Source organism: Somniosus microcephalus, chromosome 3 (genome assembly GCF_052327205.1).
Source record: "Somniosus microcephalus isolate GS21.2 chromosome 3, FLI_Smic_1.0, whole genome shotgun sequence".
Classification (NCBI taxonomy): Eukaryota; Metazoa; Chordata; class Chondrichthyes; order Squaliformes; family Somniosidae; genus Somniosus; species Somniosus microcephalus.
This window is the reverse complement of record NC_140989.1, coordinates 196706169-196725310: the sequence shown is the minus strand read 5'-3', so window position 1 is coordinate 196725310 and position 19142 is coordinate 196706169. Positions and strand designations below refer to the sequence as shown.

General features: G+C 44.4%; 2 protein-coding genes across 9 annotated transcripts in view; one reads left to right on the top strand and one right to left on the bottom strand.

Moving 5' to 3' along the window:
• Positions 1-19142, bottom strand: part of dop1a (DOP1 leucine zipper like protein A) — a 254369-nt gene that overhangs the window by 5366 nt on the left and 229861 nt on the right. For all 8 annotated transcript variants that reach the window (XM_085982091.1, XM_085982086.1, XM_085982088.1 and 5 more), the window contains 2 exons: positions 9367-9503; positions 8616-8671 (listed from right to left, as the gene is read on the bottom strand). In XM_085982091.1, coding sequence (XP_085838217.1) covers positions 8616-8671; positions 9367-9503 — 193 coding nt within the window. The remainder of the gene's footprint in view (positions 1-8615; positions 8672-9366; positions 9504-19142) is intronic.
• The window catches only part of pgm3 (phosphoglucomutase 3), a 206427-nt gene that overhangs the window by 139872 nt on the left and 47413 nt on the right, over positions 1-19142 (top strand). The window lies entirely within an intron of this gene.

Here is a 19142-nt window from a genome sequence, read left to right as displayed (position 1 = left end):
ATCTAATCCTAGCAGCATAACCTTCCATTCCTTTCTCCCTCGTGTGTTTATCTAGCTTCCCTTTAAATGCATCTTTGCTTTGCAGTGAGGCTCTGTAATCTGGTACTTTACCAACAAGAATTTGACTTTAAAGTAATGTTCTTGTTACAAAACCTGCGACCATGTAAATAATAGTGTAATTCATTTTCTAGATAGAAAATAAATCTGGTCAGATGGAAATGGCACATGCGATCACTGCCTAAAAGAAAAACCCTACATGTTGTTTGCATGTGCATGTTTTCTATAGCGGGGCAGGGTCTCCCTGATTGAATAGCCTGCTGATACTCCGGCCGTGATTTTCTGATATTTTTCTGCCCCCTTTTGGGCAGTTTCTTGGTAGTCAAGTGGTAACCATTCTGCCAGGTCACCCCCACCGGCCGTCACTGCTGTTTCTGGAAATTTCCACCGAATGTGCATTTCTGGTGACTAGCATTACTGAGGCAGCGGAAGGGGACATTTCAAAATGAAGGGCCTGCCTTGCACAGTGCATTCCATTGCAGAGCAAAATGAGAGTTTTCAAAACTGGCCACACTATGGTGAGGCTGGCACTGCGCCCATTTTCCTTCCACCACCCTAACACCACATAAGGTGAGTGACCTGGTGGCAGTGGAAATACTGCTGGGAGCTTGGCATCAATGAGCAACTGAGCCTGGAAGGTCAAGGCTGAGGGAGAGACGGGCAAGTGCCCAGCCGACCTGCTCCATTCCCATTGGTTCAGAAGAATTTGGCCTCATTGTCGAGGCTTGCACACCAATAATGGGCTTTTGGGCGAGCTACTAGAGGCAACAGGCATCCATGGAACTCTAGCCCCGCGGGTACTCACTGTCCTCCAGAGGCGGAGGGGAGAGAATCCGCCAGAGGGGAAGAAACGGGTGCTAATATCTGACAACTTGTTAAAGAAAACTACATTTACAAGAGGCCATTCAAGCACGTGAAACAAAAATAAGTGCAATATTTGTACATGTGTTGGGGAGGTGCAGTGGGCTAGCACACTATCCTTTCACCTGTTGGACCTGGGTTCCAGGGCTCTCCTAACAAAGAGGATCTGTGGTAGGAATGGATACTGCACAATGAGAGCAAATGGAGAGGAGTAGGAAGTGAATTTATGAACATCAGTGTCGAGATACTTTAAAATCATCATGGCGGTAAGGGAAGAAAAAAAACAAAAACAATTGGGAAGGTTGCAGCTCAAGGTACTAACTAGAAGATACAATTTCTGTATCTGCACTCCTGTCGCGAAGCCCTGCCTCATTTTAATGATGAAAAATCAGGAGCCACGTGAGTGATTTTCTGATAGGTCTCAGACGCGCAAAGCTTCACACTGGGGAGAGCAAAATGTGCCCTTAAAAGTAGAGCCCATTCACTGCCACCTCCTTTTATTGTGCCTACCTCCCTTAACTTTCTGTAATATTCTCTCAACACTTTGATTTTCAAACTCTGTGCCCTCACCACCAACAGCCTCCTTCCCTGTCTCAGGTTTAACCAGAATTTGCAACCCCTGCATTCTGTTTGATCACGTGGAGCATAAACACCAGCACAGACCTATTGGCCTGTTTCTGTGCTGTGAAATTCTACGCAAGGTCCCACAAACAGCAATGCGATAGATGATGTGGAGTTTTTTTTAATTTTTTTTTTTTAATTCATTCATGGGATGTGGGCATCGCTGGCAAAGCCAGCATTTATTGCCCATACCTAGTTGCCTTTGCGAAGGTGGTGGTGAGCCGCCTTCTTGAACCGCTGCAGTCAGTGTGGTGAAGGTACTGCCACAGTGCTGTTGGGGGGGGGGGGGGGGAGTTCCAGGAGTTTGACCCAGCGACAATGAAGGAACGGCCAATATATTTCCAAGTCAGGATGGTGTGTGACTTGGAGGGGAACTTGGAGGTGGTGTTGTTCCCATGCGCCTGCTGCCCTTGTCCTTCTAGGTGGAAGAGGTCGTGGGTTTGGGAGGTGCTGCAGTGCATCTTGTAGATAGTACACACTGACTGCAGCCACAATACGCCGGTGGTGGAGGGAGTGAATGTTTAAGGTGGTGGATGGGGTGCCAATCAAGCAGGCTGCTTTGTCTTGGATGGTGTCGAGCTTCTTGTGTTGTTGGAGCTGCACTCATCCAGGGGGTGATTGTCAAGGGGCGGTGATTAGACTTTCTCTTGTTGGAGATAGTCATTGCCTGGCACTTGTGTGGCACGAATGTTACTTGCCACTTATCAGCCCAAGCCTGAATGTTGTCCAGGAACTGCTTCATTATCTGAGGAGTTGTGAATGGCGCTGAACACTGCAATCCTCAGTGAACATCCCCACTTCTGACCTTATGTTGGAGGGAAGGTCATTGATGAAGCAGCTGAAGATGGTTGGGCCTAGGACACTGCCCTGAGGAACTCCTACAGCGATGTCCTGGTGCTGAGGTAATTGGCCTCCAACAACCACAACTTTTGTGCTTGGTAGGACTCCAGCCAGTGGAAAGATCCCACCGCCCCCGATTCCCATTGACTTCAGTTTTACTAGGGCTCCTTGATGCCACACTCGGTCAAATACTGCCTTGATGTCAAGGGCAGTCACTCTCACCTCACCTCTGGAATTTAGCTCTTTTGTCCATGTTTGGACCAAGGCCGTAATGAGGTCTGGAGCCGAGTGGTCCTGGCAGAACCCAAACTGGGCATCAGTGAGCAGGTTATTGGTGAGTAAGTGCCGCTTGATAACACTGTTAACGACACCTTCCATCACTCTGCTGATGATTGAGAGTAGACAGATGGGGCGGTAATTGGACAGATTAGATTTGTCCTGCTTTTTGTGAATAGGACATACCTGGGCAGTTTTCCACATTGTCGGATAGATGCCAGTGTTGTAGCTGTACTGGAACAGCTTGACTAGAGGCGCGGCTAGTTCTGGAGCACAAGTCTTCAGCACGACAGCCGGCATGTTGTCGGGGCCCATAGCCTTTGCTGTATCCAGTGCGCTGAGCCATTTCTTGATATCACGTGGAATGAATCGAATTGGCTGAAGACTGGCTTCTGTGATGGTGGGGACCCCAGGAGGAGGCCGACATGGATCATCCACTCGACACTTCTGGCTGAAGATGGTTGCAAACACTTCAGAATACAATCCTGCCCCATAGCGCCTCATGGATGCCCAGTTTTGAGCTGCTAGATAGAACATACGACGTAGGAGCAGGAGTAGGTTATTTGGTCCCTCGAGCCTGCTCCGCCATTCAATAAGATCATGGCTGTTCTGTTCTGAATCTATCGCACTGAGGGTGTCCTCAGTGTGAAGACGGGACTTTGTCTCCATAATGACTGTGTGGTGGTCACTCCTACCAATACTGTCCTGGACAGAAGCATCAGCGACAGATAGATTGGTGAGGACAAGGTCAAGTAGGAGAGATCAATATTGGCCAGTAAGGCCTAGTAAACTTCCTTGTTCTTCTTGTAATGAAAGTGGATAAGTCACCACCAGCCTGGATGGATCCATCCTAGGTTACTGCAGGAAGTAAGGGTAGAAATTGTGGAGGTGCTGGTCACAATCTTCCAATCCTCTTTAGATACAGGGGTGGTGCCAAAGGGGTTCTGCAGGGCTCTGTACTGGGTCCCTTGCCTTTTGTGGCACATGTCAAAGATTTAGACTTCAATGTAGGCAGCATGCTTAAGAAGTTGGAAAAGGGATAGCAATCAGAGAGTTGTGGTGAACGGCAGTATTCAGACTGGAGGGAGGTATACAGTGCCATTCCCCAAAGTTCAGTACCAGGACCACTGCTATTTTTAATATACAGAAACATAGAAGATAGGAGCAGCAGCAGGCCATTCGGCCCCTCGAGCCTGCTCCGCCATTCGATGAGATTATGGCTGATCATCCAAACTCAGTACCCCGTACCTGCCTTCTCCCCATATCCCTTGATACCTTTAGCTCTTAAGAAATATATCTAACTCCTTCTTGAATATATTTAAAGACGGCCTCAACCGCCTTCTGTGGTGGAGAATTCCAAAGGTTCACCACTCTCTGGGTGAAGAAATTCTTCCTCATCTCTGTCCTAAATGGCTTACCCCTTATCCTTAGATTATGACCCCTGGTTCTGGACTCTCCGACCATCAGGAACATTCTACCTGCATCTAGTTTGTCCAAACCTGTCAGAATTTTATAAGTTTCGATGAGATCCCCTCTCATTCTTCTAAACTCCAGCGAGTATAAGCCCAATCGACCCAATCTCTCCTCATACGTCATTCCTGCCATCCCAGGGATCAGCCTTGTGAATCTTTGCTGAACTCCTTCCATGGCAAGAACATCCTTCCTCAGATAAGGTGACCAAAACTGCACACAGTACTCAAGGTGTGGTCTCACCAAGGCCCTGTACAACTGCAGCAGGACATCCTTGCTCCTGTACTCAAACCCTTTTGCTATGAAGGCCAACATACCATTTGCCTTCTTCACCGCCTGCTGCACCTGCATGCTTACCTTCAGCGACTGGTGCACAAGGACACCCAGGTCTCGTTGCACTTCCCCTTCTCCCAATCTATTGCCATTCAGATAATAGTCTGCCTTTCTGTTTTTGACACCAAAGTAGATAACCTCGCATTTATCCACGTTATATTGCATCTGCCACGCTTCTGCCCAATCACCCAACCTGTCCAAATCATCCTGGAGTTTCTCGGTATCCTCCTCGCAGCACACACGCCCACCCAGCTTTGTGTCGTCTGCAAACTTGGAGATACAGGAAACATTGTCCTATCCGGAGGTGAGCTATCCGGCAATCTGGAGCCACCGGCAAAAATCACCAGCCGTTTTTTATTCTTTTTGTTTGTTTTTTTTTGCTTTGTTTGAACAGTCAAGCTGTGCAAGGTCTGTAGCTATAGCAACAGCTTCAGCTACAGAGCTTTAGGGCCGCACCCAAGTGTTTAGAAGCTGTTGCTAAGCAACAGTGTTTGTTGTCAAATACGGAGATAAGAATCTCCGTATCTCTCAACATTAACTCTGGAGAGTACGGCAGTTTTGAGGCAACGGCAGCAGCTCGGTCCCGTGGGTGCCGGATAGCACAAAGTTTCCTGTATTACATCTAGTTCCCTTATCTAGATCATTAATGTATATTGTGAATAGCTGGGGTCCAAGGACCGATCCCTGCGGTACCCCACTAGTCACTGCCTGCCACTCGGAAAAAGACCTGTTAATTCCTACTCTCTGCTTTCTGTCCGCCAACCAGTTCTCTATCCAAGTCAATACCTTGCCCCCAATCCCATGTGCCTTAACTTTACACGCTAATCTCTTATGCAGGACCTTATCGAAAGCCTTTTGAAAGTCCAAATACACATCTACTGATTCTCCCATATCTATTTTCCCAGTTACATCCTCAAAAAATTCCAGTAGATTAGTCAAGCACGATTTACCTTTTGTAAATCCATGTTGACTTTGTCCGATCCTGTCACTGTTTTCCAAGTGCTCAGCTATTACACCCTTTATAATGGACTCTAGCATTTTCCCCACTACCGATGTCAGGCTTACCGGTCTGTAATTCCCCGCTTTCTCTCTACCACCCTTTTTGAATAGTGGGGTAACATTAGCTACCCTCCAATCCATGGGTACAGTTCCAGATTCCAACGAATTTTGGAAGATGACCAGCAATGCATCTACTATTTCTAGGGCCACTTCCTTAAGTACCCTAGGATGTAATTATCAGGCCCTGGGGATTTATTGGCCTTCAATCCCATCAATTTCCCCAACACCATTTCCCTACAAATACTGATTTCTTTCAGTTCCTCCTTTTCATCAGACCCTATGCTCTCCAACATCTCTGGGAGGTTATTTGTGTCCTCCTTTGTGAAGACAGAACCAAAATATGCATTTAATTGGTCTGCCATTTCTTTGTTACCCATTATAACTTCCCCTGCTTCTGGCTGCAAGGGACCTACACTTGATTTCACTAATCTTTTTCTCTTCACATATCTATAAAAGCTCTTACTCAGTTTTTATGTTCCCTGCAAGCTTACTTTCATATTCTATTTTCCCCTTCTTAATTAATCCCTTTGTCCTCCTTTGTTGAATCCTAAACTGCTCCCAATCCTCAGGGTTATTGCTTTTTCTGGCCAATTTATATGCCCTCTCCTTGGATCTTGTTATCCCTAATTTCCCTTTTTAGCTACAGTTGAGTCACCCTTTTTGTTTTATTCTTATCCCAAACTGGGATGAACAACTTCTGTCGTTCAGCCATGCAGTCTTTGAATGTTTGCCATTGCCTATCCACCGTCAACCCTTTGAGTGACATTCCCCAATCAATCCTACCCAATTCGCGCCTCATACCATCGTAGTTTCCTTTATTTAAATTCAGGACCCTAGTCTCCGAGTCAACTACTTCATTCTCCATCCTAATGAAGAATTCTATCATATTATGATCGCTCTGACCCAAGGGGCCTCGTACAACAAGATTGCTAATTAATCCTCTCTCATTACATAATACCCAGTCTAAGAGGGCCTGATCTCTGGTTGGTTCCTCGACATATTGTTCCAGAAAACCATCCCGTAAACATTCTAGGAATTCCTCCTCCACAGTATTTTTACTAATTTGGTTAGCCCAATCTATATGTAAATTAAAGTCACCCATGATGACTGCTGTGCCCTTATTGCACGCGTCTCTAATTTCCCATTTAATGCCATCCCCAACCTCCGTATTACTGTTTGGAGGTCTATATACCACTCCCACTAACGTTTTCTGCCCCTTGATATTTCTCAGTTCTACCCGTACAGATTCTGCATCATCAGAGTTAATATCCTTCCTTTCAATTGTGTTAATCCCCTCTTTAACCAGCAATGCTACCCCACCTCCCTTTCTTTTTTGCCTATCCTTCCTAAATATTGAATACCCCTGGATGTTGAGTTCCCAGCCTTGGCCATCCTGGAGCCATGTGTCTGTAATCCCAATCAAATCATATTCGTTTACCTCTATTTGCGCAGCTAATTCATCCACCTTGTTCCGAATGCTCCTTGCATTAAGACACAAAGCATTCAGGCTTGTTTTTTTAAACATTCTCAGACCTACATGAATTATTATTTACTGTGACCATGTTTGATTTAAACCGTTGAGTTCTTTGCCTTCTAATTTTGTTTTTCTCCTTCCTGTCTTCTGCTTTTTTCCTTGTTTCCCTTTCCTTTGACTCCATGCCCTCTGCCCCCCACCCCACTCGGCGCTCTCTGCCCCCCACCCCCCCAATGACTTGGGCACAATTTTGCAATTTGCAGATGACATGAAACTTGGAAGTGTAGTAAAGAGTGAGGAAGACACTAACAGACTTCAGGAGGACATACACAGACTGGTGAAATGGGCAGACACGTGGCAGATGAAATTTAATTCGATCGGAAGAATGAGGAGCGGTATTATAAAATAAATGATACATTTTAAAGGGGGTGCAAGAACAGAGAGACCTGGGGTTTCTTGTGCCCAAGTCTTTGAAGGTGGCAGGACAGGTTAACAAAGCAGTTAATAAAGCCTCTGTGATCCTGGGCTTTATAAATAGAGGCAGAGAGTACAAAGGCCAGGAAATTATGCTAAACCTACACACACTACCAGTTTGATCCCAGTTGGAGTATTGAGTCCAACTCTGGGCGCCACACATTAGGAAAGATGTGGAGGCTTTAGAGCAGGCACAGAAGAGATGTACTAGAATGGATCCAGGGAGGGGGGGGGGGGGGGGGCAGAGAGCGCGGGCGGGGGGCAGAGGGGGGGCGGGGGGCAGAGCCCGCGGGGGGGGGGGGTGGGGGGCAGAGAGCGCGAGGGGGGGTGGGGGGCAGAGGGCAGAGAGAATAAGCGACTCTGGACTAAAGGGAGGTTTACTCTGCAACTCACTGCTATTTCTGCCCTGCGAGTGCTTGATGCGGACACTGGGTATTGTATTCCCTGCTCATTTCTCACCTTAATGAGAACAAAAGATATCCAAACATGGTTATTAAAAAGATTACAAAAGGAAAAATACTGTAGATGCTGGAACTCTGAAGTATAAACAGAACATTTATGAAGAGAGAGAGAAAGAGAGTTAACGTTTCAGGTCAGGTTCAGCTGAAAGGTCATCAAGCTGAAACGTTAACTCTGTTTCTCTCTCCACAGATGCTGCCGGACCTGAGTATTTCCAGCATTTTCTGTTTATATATTAAAAAGATTACACTGATTACAAAATCTTAATACAATTAGCATCATTTCAGCTTTAAATCCACTGACAAAGTTGAGAAGTTGCTCATGCACAATAAATGTATTTTTTCCTTTGAGAAGTAAGTTTGAATCACTAAACAGAAAGACTGAAGACACAAAGATACATACAATACGCCCTCACCATGCTGTGACATTTATGAAGTTTTAATAAAATCCAGTGCAGCATTATTGAGTTATTAAGTGACTCAAAGAATCTTCAATGGTTACTCAGTATCTGATGAGAAGAGGGCACTTTAACCAGCTACGGACTGATTAACAACCCAGCCATGCATTCTACGTTTTCCCTCTGTCCCTATGAAAAAACCAGCCCATTCCCCCCACAATATTGATCAGGAACTTGGCTTTGGGGTCGTGCAGAGGTATTACATCACAACGATGGTCTGCAGGAACCACTTACCTTGAAATGTCTTCATCTGCTGTCAGTTCCTGCTCAATCAGCAAAAATACTTGCACCTTCAGGGAATGCGAAGAGAAGCAGATGATCATCAATATAATCACTTATAATCTATTAAATAAAACACATTGCTCTCCTCCATAAAACAAAAGTTTTCTCTCTTCAATTAGAGAAAAGAAACTGAGGAGGAAGATGAGACCAAGACCCTGTGTACAGTGCAGTAAGAGCAGAGACTGACAGATACAATATGACATTCGTGAGGAAGGGGGGAGATCACATAGCTCTTAAGAGGATGCCACACCTACAAATTCTTAAAGGGATAATGTCTCCATTCCAACAACTTAAACTTCTACTGCATATGGAGAATCAATTAATAAAAACCTTTTTTAAGCCCTTTAAGACTTTTTTCAAACTCTTATGAAACTCCAAAGTCAGGTGGGAGAAAATGGTCAAGCAGGAAACCAAGCCACTTGTGGGAGCGATTAAGCAAAATGATCATTTTAATCTTCTGGGATTTGTGTGTCAAACCTTCGCACTGACTTTCTCCTGCCCCCCTGAATTACTCCCAACTCCAGAATAAAGGACTGAGCAGTACCTGGGTGCATTCTGGGAATGCAGAATGTATTGTTTGCTTTCCAAGATGTTGGATTCACTTGAATTTACATTTTGACATGATTAATGTGTAAACTGAACAAGGAAGATTCATCCTGGAACAACTCTATAAACTTACAGGGATGACTTTTGGCCAGCTTACCAGTTCTGTGATCATAGTGGGCCACAGTGAGGTGAGATGGCGTGGAGACATCCGCAACAACAACACCCGGAAAAAGAGAAACACTTGGGCATGGAGTGTGGGGACCTGCGGGAGACGCAGACTTTCCACCAGGCGTTCTGGAAGAGAGCAAAATACAATCGCCAATCAAAAACCCTGTACAATCATGACCGACATTTACTGTCAAAGGTAGTTCTAAACTTATGATTTACTGACTCTGGATAATCCACGGGAGGATTTGTTTAGATACAAAATAATGCCAAGTTGCCTACAGTTACTCTAAATAACTATCTAAATATCAGTTAGTTCACTAATGCCAGACGACGATGTGATTATAAATCAACTGTGAAGCTTCAGATCAACTCCATGTTACCTTGCTGTGATGGTGTAACCTACAAAACCTTTCAGTAAGAATAGCATTATACAGCAGTCAGTCACCACTCAACCCCTGCTGGTACAAAGATGGGTCCAAACTGAATAAAACCTAAGTTTGTAGTGATTTGTTCCACACGCGGTTCAGCCAAGGGGGCCAGTGACTGAGATTATGGTGCAGCACTGAGGACTGGACTACACTGCTTTAGAATCCAGTGGTCTCATCTGCTAATTTGCAACATAACACAGGGTTCGCGTTACCTGTGCTCATAGGGTGGGGCTGTTTTTGTATCACAGAAGCGCAGATGGGGCACGGGAGGAGAGCAGGGAGCAGAGGCACGGGAGGAGAGCAGGGAGCAGAGGCACGGGAGGAGAGCAAGGAGCAGAGGCACGGGAGGAGAGCAAGGAGCAGAGGCACGGGAGGAGAGCAAGGAGCAGAGGCACGGGAGGAGAGCAAGGAGCAGAGGCACGGGAGGAGAGCAAGGAGCAGAGGCACGGGAGGAGAGCAAGGAGCAGAGGCACGGGAGGAGAGCAAGGAGCAGAGGCACGGGAGGAGAGCAAGGAGCAGAGGCACGGGAGGAGAGCAGGGAGCAGAGGCACGGGAGGAGAGCAAGGAGCAGAGGCACGGGAGGAGAGCAAGGAGCAGAGGCACGGGAGGAGAGCAAGGAGCAGAGGCACGGGAGGAGAGCAAGGAGCAGAGGCACGGGAGGAGAGCAGGGAGCAGAGGCACGGGAGGAGAGCAGGGAGCAGAGGCACGGGAGGAGAGCAGGGAGCAGAGGCACGGGAGGAGAGCAGGGAGCAGAGGCACGGGAGGAGAGCAAGGAGCAGAGGCACGGGAGGAGAGCAAGGAGCAGAGGCACGGGAGGAGAGCAAGGAGCAGAGGCACGGGAGGAGAGCAAGGAGCAGAGGCACGGGAGGAGAGCAAGGAGCAGAGGCACGGGAGGAGAGCAAGGAGCAGAGGCACGGGAGGAGAGCAAGGAGCAGAGGCACGGGAGGAGAGCAAGGAGCAGAGGCACGGAAAGATTGCAGTCATAGGGGATTCAGTAATTAGGGGGATAGAGTGTGTCCTCTGCAGTCGCAACCGAGAGTCCAGAAGGGTGCGTTGCCTATCTGGTACAAAGGTAAAGGATATCTCGGAGCAACTGGAGAGGAATTTGGAAAGGGAGTGGGGAAGATCCAGTTGTCGTGGCCCATGTTGGGATCAATGACACAGGGAAAAAAAGGGAGGAGGTCCTGCTAAGGGAATATCAGAAGTTTAGGAACTAAATTTAAAAAAAACAAGACCTCATGGGTGGTAATCCCGAGAGCCACATGCTACTTGGCATAGAGACAGACAGATCAGGAAGGTGACTACATGGCTGAAAGACTGGTGTGGGAAGGAGGGGTCCCATTTCATGGGACACTGGCACCAGTACTGGGACAGGAAGGAGCTGTACCGCTGGCATGGGCTCCACCCGAACTGGAGTGGGCGGACGGGTAATTAGGGCTGCCGATAGGACTTTAAACTAGTAAGAGGTGGAGAGGGATCTGGTGAAAATTACCCAAGTCTGAAGATAAAAGCAATAGGAGATGAGAGTAATGGTCAGACCAAGGTAAGGAACAAGGGTAACATAAACGGTCAGGGAACAAATACAGTTATAAAACAGAAGTATAAAAAGACTTAAAAATGAAGTAAAAGGAACAACTATTGAAGAATTAAACTGCCTGTACAGCAATGTACACCACATCCAAAATAAAATGAGGGAACTGGAGGCAATAATCCATAGCAAGGAACCAGATGGAGTAGGAATAACTGAAACAGAAAGAACAGGACTGGCAACTAAATATGGCAGGTTATAGCATAATCAGAAAAGATAGGGAAGGAAGAAGGGTGGGGTGGGGTAGCTGTACTAATTAAAGATAACAATGGCAATAGAAAAAAGGGACATAACTAGCAGAAGTTTAGAAACAGAATCCATATGGCTTGAAATAAAAGATAAGGGATCAATCATGCTAACGGGATACTGTATACTACAGACCACCTAATAGTGGAAAGGAGGTGGAGCAAGAAATATGTAATCAAATGTGAAATGAGTAAAGGACATAGAATAATAATCATGGGAGAATTTAACTACCCCCAAATAAACTGGCAAGATGCAGCAGCAAATGCAGCAGAGGGAGTTTTTACAATGTGTGCCAGACTCCTTTCTTACCTAGCATTTAAAAAGCACGAGAGGGGGATCTACTAATCGGAAATAAACCAGAACTGGCAAGAAGTGTAGGGGGAACATCTAGGCATTAGCGATCACAACACAATAAAGGTGCAAGATAAAGATTGAGAAGGGCATAAGCAAGATGAAGACCAATGTAATAAATTGGAAAAAAGCCAATTTTAAGGGGCGAGAGTGGAATTAGGAAAAATAAACTGGAAAAATGTAATGACAAATAAAGAAATAGAACAGCAGTGGGAAACATTTAAAACGGTGATCAAGAGTCTAGGAGAAATATATTCTGCGAAAAAACAAGAAAAAAATAGCCAATATTGACACACCATGGATGGAAAAAGAAATAAAGGGCAAATTTGAAATTAAAGAAAAAGATATGCACTAAGTAATTAGTCAACAAAGGAGCGGATGACAAAAGGGAATACAAAAAAGTTAGGCAGGCAAGAAGTCAAAAAACAATTAGGAAGGCAAAGAGAAACTACAAAATTAAATCATCAAGGAAGATCAAAAGAAATAGTGAAGTATTCTATAGACACATAAATAACAAAAGAAAAATCAGGATAGTGATGAGACCACTAAGGCAAACTCACAGGTAATGACAGTGAAATGGCAGACATATTAAATATTTACTTTGCCTCAGCATTTACCAGGGAGACTAACATGGTAGACATGACATTAGAAGAGATCAAAAAGGATATAAAAGCTATTTAAGATCTTCATCTTGCTTATGCCCTTCTCAATCTTTATCTTGCACCTTTATTATGTTTAAGGGGGGATAATTGATAAACTAATCAAACTTAGAGATAATAAAACCCTTAGTCCAGATGGTTTACATGCGTGCATATTAAAAGAAGTTAGGGTAGAGATAGCAGAGGCACTATTACACATATATAAAATGTGATTAGAAAAGGGAATAGTGCCAAAGAACTGGTGGACAGCTAATGTGATTCCCATATATAAAAAGGGAGTTAGAACAAGCCCAAGGAATTATAGACCAATTAGCTTAACGTCAGTGGCAGGAAAGATAATGGAGTCCTTAATCAAAAATATAATAGAAAAACATCTAGAAACTGAAAATATAATAACGTGTAGTTAGTGTGGATTCTAAAATGGAAGGTCATGCTTGACCAACCTCATTGGATTCTTTGAAGATGTAACAGAAAGGGTAATGCAATAGACACAATATATTTGGATTTCCAAAAAGTCTTCGATAAGGTACCACATAGTAGACTCATGACTAAAGTTAGAACATGCGGAGTCAGGGGACAAGTAGCAGAATGGATAGCAAGTTGGCCACAAAACAGAAAAGAGAGAGTCGGGGTTAAAGATAGTTACTCAGATTGGCAAATGGTGGGAAGTGGTGTTCCACTAGGATCGGTACTGGGGCCACTGGGTCACCATTTACATAAACCATTTGGACTCTGAATCGGAAGTACAATTTCAAAATTTACCGAGGACACCAAATTGGGGGGTATAGTTAGTACAGAGGAGAACTGCAACAAAATACAGGAAGACATCAATAAACTTGCAGAATGGGCGTGCAATTGGCAAATGAACTTCAATATAGGTCAGTGTGAAGTAATGGCCCAGAAATTCCACAACGGGGCTTGCAGCGCGTGCAAGCCCCGTATTTGCACTTACCACGCGCTCGTGCCGATCAGCTTCTGGGACGCCTGAACTTGCAGAAATAGAAAGCACATTCCCGGGCAGCGTATGACGTCACGCCGCCCAGGAGTGCAGCCAGCGCGAAGCCAGGAGCGTGCAGTGTAAGTGAGACACGCCCCTTGAGGTCTCAGTTTCACTGGACACGCCCCCAATGTTTCTGTCAAGCTGCTAAGGATTTTTACATGCAAAGCAGCAGTTTAAATAGGTTTTTGGAAGTTTTTTGAAGATTTTGGTAACTTTTATAAACTTTTTAAAATGTTTACATTATTTTGAGTAATCTGAAGTAGTTTTAAAGAGAATTAAAGCAATTTAAAGACTTTTAAAAGCCCTAAAAGAATTTTTTTAATTCCATTTATTTATTTAGCAATGTCGTCGTCATACGTGTCTTCACACTGTTCCCTTTGGGGAACTGCATGAAGTGGTGGAAGGATTTATGGCCATGATTAACGCTCATTCCGTGACCGTAACCATCTTTGAACCAGCCATTAGGGCGGTTAGTCCTATGGCGGGAGGGTTTTACGGGCTCCCGCAAGCTATACAAGGAGGGGGGGCCACCCACACCCACGGACGCAAATATCCCACTGGATGTCAACCCAGAATTTAGAGCCGGAGCTCCGACTCCACTTGCCGGGACTGTCTGGAGCGGGGTTCGCAACCCTACCCTGATCTGGCCCAGCGGCGGGGATCCTACCGCTATGACAAAGGCCCAATCCAATTAGCAACGTGAAATGGCAGCATAGGGCTCCAGTCACGGGGAGGGAAAAGGCGCAGGAAACGTATGGGTGTCACCTTTTGTGCGGAGTGGGCCTTTTGCGTAGCAGTAAGCATCCCCGCCGCTGGGCCAGAAGGAGTAGGGTTTTGAACCCCACTCCAGACAGTCCCGGCAAGTGGAGTCGGAGCTCCAACTTTAAATTCTGGGTGGACATCCAGCGGGATACTTGCGTCCGTGGGTGTTGGTGGCCCCCCCCCCCCTTCAGATGGGTTGTGGGAGCCCGTAAAACCCTCCCGCCATAGGACTAACCACCCTAATGGCCGGTTCAAAGATGGTTACGGTCACGGAATGAGCGTTAATCACGGCCATAAATCCTTCCACCACTTCATACAGTTCCCCAAAGGGAACAGTGTGAGGATACGTACGATGATGACCTCTTGCGCAATGCACCTCCTTGGGCCCTCAGTCGCAGATGCGAGGGGGCAAGTCGTGCAATTGTTAAATTTTTTATTTTATTGACATGTAAAATGTTGGCCCAGTAATTCCCTTCCAAATGCGCTAGTACGGTCGGGGTACTTACGCATCTGGCCGGATGAAATGCCGGTTTTCAGCATTCACAGTGCATGTGGGGAAAACCGGCATTTCCTGTCCTCTGAACGAAGGGGTTCAGAGGCAGAACGCGTGCGACTGCACAGGCAGCGCGTGCGCAGTATAATTCGCCGCTTTCATTAATGCTTTCAGTGAGGTCCAGTCATTACAACTTACACATGAAAAAAGCATGGGTACAGTTGCTCCACAGGCTGCGGAGGAAGGTATTTCTTATCGTGGAGCTTCTGAAAGTATGTATGTCTGTATATATTCCTTTGCGTGTTATGTATATATTCCTTTATTTATGTGTATGAATGTATTATTTAATTATGACTTTCAGAGAAAGTAACTTATTGGAAAATCATAATTAAAAACATATTCATACATTAGTAAAGGAATATAAAACATACATACATATACGTAAAGGAATATATGTGGACATACATACATAACTCATTCTCACATTCCATTCACACAGCCACAATTGCTCCTTCTACCTACCATTCTGAAAACCCTTTTAAAAAAAAAAAAAATTTAAACTTTAAAACTTACTTAAAATTTCTTAAAATAACTTCCCTCCCTTTCCCAAACAAAAATATTGCATTTCAAAAGCTCCACGATAAAATATATCTTCCTCCGCAGCCAATGAACAACTTTACACTTGCTTTTTTCACGTGTAACTTCTAAGGACTTACCCTCACGGATTTCATGAATGAAATCCACGAAGTTCACTGCGCAAGCGCTGCCTGTGCAGTCGCACGCGCTCGAGGTCTGGAAATGCCGGCGTTCCCCGCATGCGCTGTTCATGCTGAACGCCGGCATTTCCAACGGCCAGAAGCGTGAGTAAGCCGACCGTACTCACGCTTCTGGCCTGGAATTTCTGGCCCAATACATTTTGGTAGGAAGAATAAAGAGGCAACATACTCCTTGGAAAATAAGTGTCTAAATGAGGTAAAGGAACAGAGTGATCTGGGGTACAGATACACAAATCACTAAAAGTAGCGACCCAGGTTAATAGTCTATAAAAAAAGCAAAGCACTGAGGTCCATTTCTAGAGGGATTGAATTGAAAAGCAGAGAAGTTGTATTAAACTTCTATAGAACCTTGGTTAGACCACACTTGAACAGTTCTGGTCTCCATATTATAAAAAAGGATATAGAGGCACTGGGGAAGATGCAAAAAAGATTTACAAGGATACCAGAACTGAGAGGTTATACCTATCAGGAAAGATTGAACAGGCTGGGCTCTTTTCTCCATAAAAGAGAAAGCTGAAGGGGTGACCTAATAGGAGATCTTTAAGATTATGAAAGGATGCTAACCTGTGTCACAACTTTTAGTGATGTGTATTTGTACTCGGAGATCCCTTTGTTCCTCTACCCCACCTAGAGTCGCACCCTCCAAGTAATGTGACCTCCTTATTTTTCCCACCAAAATGTAATACCTCACATTTATCTGTGTTTAGCTTCATTTACCAATTATATGCCCATTCTGCAAGTTTATTAATATCCTCCTATAACTTGTTGCAGTCCTCATCAGTATTGACAATTTGGTGTCATCCACAAATTTAGAAATTGTGTTTTTGATTCCAAAGTCTAAATCGTTAATGTAAATTGTGAACAGCAGTGGTCCCAGCACTGATCCTTGTGGAATACCACTACCCACCTTCTGCCACTGTGAATAGCTACCCTTTACTCCTACTCTCTGCGTTTCTGTCCTGAAGCCAGCAATCCATTCTGCTACTTGTCCCCTGACTCTGCATTCTCTGACCTTGTTCATCAGTCTATTATGGGGTACCTTATCGAAGGCCTTTTGAAAATCTAGATAAATGATACCTAACTGCATTACCATTGTCTATTCTCTCTGTTACCTCTACAAAAAATTCAATGAGTTTGGTCAAGCAAGACTTTCCCTTTTGAAATCCATGCTGACTATTCATTATTATATTTTTGGTTTCTAGATGTTCTTCTATTTTCCCCTTTAGTAGGGATTCCATTATTTTTCCTACCACCGATATTAAGCTGACTGGACTATAATTCCCTGGACATGTTCTATCCCCCCTTCTTAAATATTGGTATTATGTTAGCTATCCACCAGTCCTCTGGCACTACACCTTTTTCGAATGAATTATTAAATATGCGTAGTAATGTCTCTGCTATCTCTTCCCTAGATTCTTTTAAAATGCGTGGATGCAATCCATCCGGTCCAGGGGTTTTGTCCTCTTCGAGTTTGATTAGTTTATTTAATATATCCCCCTTTTAAAAAAAAATTTGAAATGCACTTATCTCATTACTCATCTCATCATCCAATGTCATGTCCACCTGTTCTAATTCCCTGGTAAATACTGAAGCAAAATAATTATTTAATATTTCTGCCATCTCTCTATCGTTACCTCTGGTATTATCCTGTCTATCCCTTAATGGCCCTATTCCCATCCCAACCTTTTTCTATTGATGAGCCTATAAAATATTTTACTATTTTGTTTTATTTTCCTTGATAATTTAATTTCATAGTTCCTCTTTGCCTCCCCAATTGTTTTTTTGACTTCTCTCCTAATCTTTTCATATTCTCCCTTATCATGCTGCTGTCTATGTACTTAAAGTATGCCTCTTTCCTTGCCCTCAATTGTTCCCTTATGGCTTTATTCATCCATGGAGTCTCATTATTGTTTAGTTTGTTCTTTCCTTTTAGCGGAATATATTTTTCCTGCACTCCGTTGAACACAGTTTTAAATGTTTCTCATTGCTGTTCTACATCGTTGTTTGCCAATATTGCTGCCCATTTTTCCCCCCAGTTCTATTCTCAGCTCCTCAAAATCAACTTTTCTCCAATCAACCTGGTTTTCGTCATACTCATGTCCTTCTCAATTATCATCTTAAAGCGTATTATATTATGGTCACTATTGCTTATATGTTCCCCTACTTGACTTCTCTTATCTGCTCTGGTTCGTTCTCCATTACTAGATCCAATAGCGAATCCTCCCTCGTTGGGCTTTTTACATACTGGGTTAGAAAGGAGTCCTGTACACATTGTAGGAGCTCCATTCCTTTATCCCCTTTACCTACCTCTTCTGTCCAATTAATATCGGGGTAGTTGAAATCCCCCATGATTATTATTCCATGTTTTTTTACTAATTTCCATAATTTGTCTGCATATTTCTTCCTCCACCTTCCTTCGACTATTAGGTGGTCTATAGACTATGCCTATTAGTGTGATTGATCCTTTATTATCTTTCATCTCTATCTATATGGATTCTATTTTTTCCACTGCCATTATGTTATCCCTAATAAGTACAGCTACTCCACCTCCCCTTTGTCCCCCTCTATCTTTTCTAAATATGTTATATGCAGCAATGTTTAATTCCCAGTCCTGAATTTTCTGTAGCCTTGTCTCAGTAATCCCTATGTCTGGTTCCTCGCAACGTTTCTTGTAGACCCTCCCTCCATCTTACTAGTTTAAAGCCTTTGCCACCTCCCTATTTACCCTTTCCGTTAAGACACAGGTCCCATCCCGGTTCAGGTGGAGCCCATTCCATCGGTACAGCTCCTTCCTGTCCCAGAACTGGTGCCATTGTCCCACGTGTTAATTCTCCTGATCGGTTTGCTTCTACGCCCATTTGCACATGGCTCGGGCAATAATCCAGAGATTATTACCCTCGAGGTCCTGTTTTTTAAATTTAGATCCTAACTCCTGATATTCTTTCAGCAGGACCTCCTCCCTGTTCCTAACTGTCATTTGTTCCAACATGGACCAGGACAACTGGATTTACCCCTCCCTTTCCAAGTTCCTCTCCAGCCGCCGTGAGACATCACTTACCCTGGCACCGGGTAGGCAACATAACCTTTCGGGAATCTTGTTCTTGGCCGCAGAGGATGCTATCTATCCCCCTAATGATAGAATCCCCCATCACTACCACATTTCTATTCTGCTCTTCTCCCCCCTCCCTTGGACAGCCTTCTGAGCCTGTTTCTGTGCTGTAAATATTTTGTAATACTTTGTAACATTGTTAAAGAATAATGTAATCATCATATACAAGCAGTAATACAGAGCATTCGAATTGAGACGTTTCAATGAATCACTGAGCGGGGACTTGTTATAACAGGGTATTGCTGTATACGGGGTTTAATGATATTTATAAATTGTTTGAGAACGTCCTCCAAATACCTCCGAGATAACTATTGTAACTACTCCCACTATCTTGTGCGCAAGATACTTGACCT